This window comes from Ixodes scapularis, unplaced genomic scaffold (genome assembly GCF_016920785.2).
Source record: "Ixodes scapularis isolate PalLabHiFi unplaced genomic scaffold, ASM1692078v2 PGA_scaffold11__112_contigs__length_91849675, whole genome shotgun sequence".
Taxonomy (NCBI): domain Eukaryota; kingdom Metazoa; phylum Arthropoda; class Arachnida; order Ixodida; family Ixodidae; genus Ixodes; species Ixodes scapularis.
The window spans coordinates 31,039,017-31,046,473 of record NW_024609837.1 but is presented as its reverse complement, the minus strand read 5'-3'; the positions used below and the strand labels follow the sequence as shown (position 1 = coordinate 31,046,473).

The 7,457-nt window shown below is 46.9% G+C and overlaps 1 protein-coding gene and 1 pseudogene across 1 annotated transcript; both read right to left on the bottom strand.

The window, feature by feature from the left end:
* Positions 1–4,030: 4,030 nt before the first annotated feature.
* On the bottom strand, positions 4,031–4,747 carry LOC120846041 (legumain-like; the record flags this gene model as incomplete). Its single annotated transcript, XM_040217652.2, has 1 exon — positions 4,031–4,747. A coding segment is annotated over one exon (717 nt), but the record flags the coding sequence as incomplete, so codon positions are not given.
* Positions 4,748–6,154: 1,407 nt separating this feature from the next.
* Positions 6,155–6,938, bottom strand: LOC120846052 (annotated as a pseudogene).
* Between the last annotated feature and the right edge of the window lie 519 nt (positions 6,939–7,457).

Genomic DNA, 7,457 nt, shown 5'->3' with positions numbered 1-7,457 from the left:
TTCTCAGCAGTCCCCTTCCAGGCTCTGCGTATATCTTCAATAATGTAGGCCAAGAACTAATCACTACAACAATTGCGTTTGGCGTATATTTAGACAGTAGGTAGCTAGTCAGCCCCAATGGCGATCTGGTGTTTACTCTGTATATGAAGCATTTTGCTAATGCAGTACGACCTTTATAGCATGGAGCCTTTAACCTGCATCACGCGATTGCAAGGAATGACCGCACGCTGGTAGGATGCTCATCCAGATGGAAAGGGGCAGAGGTTGGGATTGAGTCCTAGATTCGTGGGTCCTGAAGCTAGAGCTTTCGCTCAACGTGCTCCAAGCTCTCGGCCATTGATCCCCTCCCCCCGCTCCGCCCCCCCCCCCCCACACACGCACACACAAGCAACTCCGAAGTACACTAGCTTTTTAATATATTGTTAGTACCTGCCTAAAAGCGCAGCGTAGCAGCCGATGGGCTAGCAATCGTGATTTCAGTGAGTGTGGACGCCTCTTCATGGAAGTGTCAGACCTACAAACAGAGAAAGATATATCATACTGTAGAAGCTAAATAAAAAAAATGAAAGCCGTTTACAATTCCCTGTAACGCCGGTTAGAGCGCAGCTTTTGAGGAGGAAGATGGAAGCGTACTGAGAAATAGGTGACTCCCTGAGGTCACGTGACCTCAAGGGGTCACGTGACGTCAAGGGGGTCACGTGACCTCATGGGGTCACGTGACCTTTGGGGGTCACGTGACCTCGGGGGTCACGTGACCTGAAGGGGTAACATGACCTTAGGGGGGTCACATGACCTCAGGGGGTCATGTGACCTAGGGGTGTCACGTGACCTGGGTGGGTCACGTGACCTTATGGGGTCACGTGACCTCAGGGGGTCACGTGACTTCTGGGGGTCATGTGACCTCCGGGGGTCACGTGACTTCTGGGGGTCACGTGACCTCAAGGGGGTCACGTGACCTCAAAGGGGTCACGTGACTTCTGGGGGTCACGTGACTTCAGGGGGTCACGTGACCTAGGGGGGTCACGTGACCTAGGGGGTCACGTGGCCTTGGGGGGTCACGTGACCTGGGTGGGTCACGTGACCTCGGGGGGTCACGTGACCTCGGGGGGTCACGTGACATCGCGGTTACGCCGACGGCGACGCCAATGGCGACGCCGACGGCGACGCCGACGCCGCTCAAGCCGGAAACGGGCCCCTAAGAGCTGCGCTCTAAAACCAAAAACTTACTACCCGTCAGCCGAAACTGATACGAAGGACACGAAAGAGGGTACACTTACAGGGGCAAAGAACAACGCACACAGCTCTTTCAGGGACAGAGGGCACACAGTGCTTATGGTGACAGTGGACAACACACAGTTCCGAAAGAGCTGTGTGTGTTGTCCCTTGTCCCTATAAGAGTATACTTTTTCTTCTCTTCTGTATTTCATCTCCAACGTGCTCCCTCCCACATGCATAATACAAAAATGCAGAGATTCCCACAGAATAATATTGAACTTTCAACCCCCCGGCGGTTGCTACCAATATCGCCCTATGTTCAGTACTAACACACTGGCTTTATTTAACATGGTTAGCCTCTTGGTTAAAAGAAACAATTGGAAAATTCCTTTAAAAAATCAAGCGGGTTCAAATCAAAAGACACTGAACATTCTTTCAAACTAACTTATATTATATCATGCAACGGACGATGGGAACTTCTATTAAGGAGAAAAAATGACGGGGCGGTGACTGCTGCCATCTGTCGAATTCAACTAGTCAAAGCGCGGTATCGACCATGTCAAGCATACAAAAAGCTATGTCAGGTCTCATGAGGATATTTGAAATACTTAGCACGTGCTATTTGTCGAAATGTATATATGGAAAAAGGATGCGCTGTGTAGGTAAGCACCCGCGTCCCGTTTCTTTTTTTAATGATGATTTTAGTCTACGTAAGGGGCAGATCCTTTGTCTGACTTCACAGTTGCTCGTGACCAAGCGACCGAGTCGGTCGCGAAATGTCAAGTATCTGTTTTTATTAAACTTTGGTTAGAGGTGTTACAAAACTCAATCACTTCCAAAATAATACCAAAACAAGCTTGGTAGAAGAGAGCCAAACCCTTGCGATAAAAGCAGTGCCGGCAACCAGTGTGAGTATATATATATATATATATATATATATATGCACTCATTTACACAATGCGTCGCAAAAGTTAGGCTGCATTAACGACATTAAGTGGCAAGTTGCTTTACACCTCTGAAATGGAAGACGGGCAAGGTGCGTTGTCTAATTCCTCGTCAGACAGGCAGTTCTCCGCTCACTCATTTTGAGTTTTGTAAATCCCAAAACATTGCAAAAGGTCATTCAGACGCTCGTGCGCACACTAGACGTTTTGAGCTTGGTAACACCAGCCTTGTGGCATCAAGTCTGTTTTAATTCAGCATTTGCCATGGCGGCGTTTTATGCTTTTTGACAGACAAAACATATGGTGAAATAGTTTCTATGCTCTCTCTGATGTGTAGACTCTATGGCAAACAGCCACATCCAAGTCTAGGACAGGCTTGCACGAATCACCGAATCTCCACAAAGAATTTCTGCAATCTCAAATGGATCGTCTTCCGGATGTATTCCTTTTTGTCCTGCAGGTCGTTCACCCCTTGGTAGTGCTCTTGTTTTGTAACTTGAGGTGCACATGTCTTGTTGTCTGCACTTGTGTTATGTTTTGATTTTGACTCTAAATGATTTAACATAATTTCTAATCCCCTTCAAATTAGCTGCGACTGTTATTACCTCGTCAACAATGTCACTTAAGTATTTTACGCGATTTCAAGCCTTCTGCTTCAGTTCTTACTTATCGGCATGAGTCACTATTGCCTTCAAACAATATTTCCTTCTTTTTCAGCCCTTACTCACGAGCTAAAATCAGAAAACACACACCAGATTAGGCTGGCAAAATGTTCTGCTTTGAAACAGGGCACAACTCAAACTGCAAGAGAAAACCCTGCCGACACAAATTCTCACCTGTATACCGATCAAAAGTTCGTAAAAAGACACAGCTGACCTTGCTCCCACTGCGGAACTGATCCACGGTCGTATTATGCGATGCGTTTTGTAGGTTCCCGATGATGGAACGCGCTGACGGCGATCCTTGTTGACGCGTCGGCCTTGCAGGGTTGCGCATGGTTCATCATGTTCTGCTTTCGCTGTCAGCTTTGAAATAAAACGTCGTGCTTACAATAGTTATTCTTGCAGCTCGCCGCAGATGTAAACAAGCCGATTTTTCGTAGTTTCTCACCGCTGATTGTGCATCGGCTGCCAAACTGCAATTGATGACCAGATGGGGAGGCTCAAGCTTGCAAACGAAGGTTGCAACCAAACTGCATGTGACCGTTTGCAATCTATGCTTTTTGCTTGTTTATGATCTCATACGGGGCCCCAGGTACATCGATAGTGTTACTGTTTCTTAATTCACAGTAACTAAAACACCTGCTCACCATAGAAAGAAATTTTGCAACGCAATTCAACGTGGGACGGCCTGCACGATTTCGAGGTGAGGGATCATGTGAAAACTCTGACATTACTCCTAATTGTTTGTTTCCAACAGACCAGCAAAACAATCTTCTTGAAACCATTAAAAATACATCGCTTTTTTTTTCTAAAAATCATTTATAAGCTTGCGCTCCACCAACCGCGTCGAGAGATGCACCCGGGACAAAAGGGACAACAATGTAATTTTTGCAATTTACCCATCGCCCGTCTTCATCCTTGTAATGTCCATTTTATACTTGCTCACCTGAGTCTTTGTTTGACTGAAAGAAGTCTTTCATCAGACGTTATTCATAAAACTTGCCCTCACTAGTCTGGTGTAAATGTAATAAGGCTTTGAAAGCAACCCAGCAAGCAAGGTGGCTGGGTTGCGAAATTAAGCAAAAATGTTTGACCTGATTTCTGTTCGTTGACGTGGTGTGCGCAGGTCTGATTTACGTCTTGTTTACGGAGCTGATAAACAATGGGTGGCTTCAAATGGAAAGGCTTCATAAAGCTCACAGTCAAGAGCTAGACTATACCGACTATTCTTTCATGAGTGCATATATAGTCCATCGCTCGGCGAATGTCATAAATGGAAATGTTTTCTTCGCACATGTTTACAAGCAAGCGCAAGTGCGCGAGGGAGTGTGGGTTAGCCGAGAGTTCGAAGCATTTGGCGTCGAAGTGGCTTGCGGCTTGCTCGTAACAGCTGTGGTCCCTCAGGGGAATCTTTACTTTGAGCAACAGCTCGCTCTTTTCAGCGTCGCCACGCGTCACAAACTTCACAAGCGCCGCCATCTTGCCCTTGAGGAAAGTACGGAGTAGCAGCATCCGATCCAGATCTTGCTTCAGCGAGAGTGCAACCTGAGGGTCCGTCGCATTCATGAGTTTATGGCGGACAATGTCAACGGGCAGATCTCTGCTGGGAACTGTGTCCAGAGGTGCCTTGGCCAAAACTTCAAAAGGGCCACCTTCTGCGCCTTGGAACTCACTAATCTTCATTCTCCCCATCTTCAAGTCACCATACTCCATGACGTGGCTTGTGTAAGTCTCAGACTTGACGATTTCTAACTGGTCCTGGAGCGTTTCATAACCCGGGATCCCGCACCGAGTGTCATGCATCCAGTTGACGCTGTAGACATCTCCCAAATACGTGTTCCTAAATTTGTCGTAGTAACACGCTGCGGACGGTTCCTCGCCGTTTGCCGCCGTCGTCGCATACACGCTGATGTCGTCAGTCAAGAGGTGTTGGGCTCCAAACCTCGCCTGTTGGACACCGATTCAGTGGACGCCGCCATCGCTGCCATGAAATATTGGGGCAAACAACAGTGTTGCCACGGAAATGCCGTGGCAACGAAGGTTGTTTGCCCCAAAAATCAATTTGACGAGCTCCCCATTGGTTGAGAAGAGTTCGTGGTCACGCCTACTTCCGTTACACTTCTCTCCATGTATGGAGAATACGGACGCCACCTCCTGCCCCTTACAACGCCACCTCCTGCCCCTTATGCTGCAGAGTAACTCTGCGTCCTTTATAGGAAGAAATTAGCGTTGTGATGGCGGCCATTTTGCTGCACCCCATCTCACAGATACCAACCCTACCAAAAAAAGGAAATAATTCATGATAACTTTCCACTATCTGGATTATGGAACTAGAAATATGTTTCTGGAAACCTTAAATCCAGATGAAAAGCAAAGAAATATTTAAAAAAAAAACTTTACATACAGATGGAATTGAGATAGTACATTTCCAGTTCCATAATCCCGATAGCGAAAACTTATTCTGGGTTTTTCGGCACAGTGCAGAGAAAGCACAGTCGCACGATGTCTGCTCAGCAGACTGCTTTGTTTTGTGCGAGCACCCGTGAAGAGAGGAAACGTTTCAATGTCACGCGCTGCTGCCTGTGACGGCAGTGCATAGGACTGCAGTGCACACAACTGTGCGATTGTGTTTGTGACATCTCGAGTTTTTTCTGTGTGTGTAAAGAAAACGATTCCATACTCCGTTTCACTTTGAGCCCATAATGCGGCTGACACTGCGAGGCAATGGAGCCAATCTAACAGCGCCAAAAGTGCATCGCCAAGGAGGACGTTTTCTTCGTGGGTTTGCTATGATCGGCTAAACCAATCGCGTACAGAAAATTGGCAGGATTGCGGCGAATTCACTGTGCTCAATTGGTTCAGTCGGTGATAATAAACAAACAAAAGCACTACGTGATCATCGCTGTGACGCCACACTTTTTGCGCTGCTTGTTTGGCTCCCCCGAATTGTGGCGTCGGCTGCGGTTGAACCTAAAGTAAAACGGAGTTTAGTGGAGTGCAAGTTCGTCTGCTTCTCGCACAGGGCTTGCGATGATGTCAGCACGCCGAGCTCTTATTGGCTGACTGAAAACAAAATAGTGGGTAGACTTCGAGGAATCTCTTCGCATTATCCTTTCAATCAAAGCCAATCAGAGCTCGACATCGCTCTGACGTCACTGCATCCCCTGTGCAAGAAGCAGACGACTTCCTCTCCGCACAGGCTTGCTCATTCAAAGCAGTATGATCTGTAAGTAATTAACCTACTTTACCTTTCTCAAAGCAAACGCATAACATAAAGGATACTCGCGCGTGTGGGTTTATTTAATTATTAGTATATATATGTTATATCAACTAGAAAAATGAAGAGGCTGAACCAACAGGAAGTACAACACTAGACAATGCCGACGACTGTTGGATGGGTGCAGACATTGTCCATCGCTTCGCGAATCTCTCTAAAGGCTCTTTTTTTTCTTCGCACATGGTGACGAGCAAGCGCAAGTGGGCAAGGGCGTGAGGGTTAGCAGAGAGTTCGAAGCATGGGGCGTCGAAGTATCGCACGGCTTGCTCGTAGCAGGTGTGGTCCCTCAGCGGAATCTTCGCCTTGAGCAACTGCTCAGTCTTCTCAGCTTCACCCAGCGTCACAAACGACACGAGCTCCACCATTTTTTCTTTCAGGAAAGCGCGATTTCGAAGCATTTCGTCGAGCTCGTGCTTCAGTGAAAGCGTGATCTGAGGGTCTGTCGCCTTCTGAAGTTTCTTGCGAACAATAGCAATGGGCACATCCCTGCTGTCGACTGCATCCAAGGGTGCTTTGGGAAAAACTATGGGAGGAGCAGACTTCGCGCCTTGGAAATCACTGACCTTCAGGTTGGCTATCTTCAAGTCACCGAATTCCATGACGTGGCTCGTGTTGGTCTCAGACCGGACGATCCTGAACTGTTTCAGGTGTTTTTTTTTTTGTTTTTTTTTGTAGGTCTTCGCGATTTGAGTCTTCCACCGGACTGCCTTTCCTGCGTTGTAGTGTGTGTGCGTGTGTGTATTTGTATGTGGGGGAAGGGGGGGGGGAAGCACACGCGTGCGGAGGAGGGAGTTCGAGCTGATGATAATTCAAGTGCTACCTTTTTAATCGAAGTGTCATCGAATTTAATCAAGTGTACACCCGTTTAGCCAGTCTCCCCAAATGCAACGTCTATTAGTTATCCCTCTCTCTCTCTCCCTTTCTCTCTCTTTCTCTTTGCCTCTCTTTATTTCTATCTATGTGTACACATATTTAATTCATGTTGCAAGGAAATTAATCTAGGTGCAAACAATTTAACTAACGTCTCAAATTTAACTGAAAGTTCTTGATTTTCATTCTAAAACAACTCCTTAATATACCCATATTCCGCATATTAGGTATCACCGCTGATCACTATGTTTTGACACTCTAGTGGTCCAAGGTACCTAAAACACATAAAAGATGTTTCAGTGGATATCACGTTTCACGACCACGAAACAAGGCCGGGCGGATAGGTGGGAAGCTGCAAAACCAAAAAAATATCACTCATACGGCGATATATCTACCGGATCACTGTATTTTTCGGAAAAGAAGTGCGCAATTGAACCCGGCCGACGAGGCCGACGAGACAAAGCACGTCACGATTCCCTTCTCTCTCCC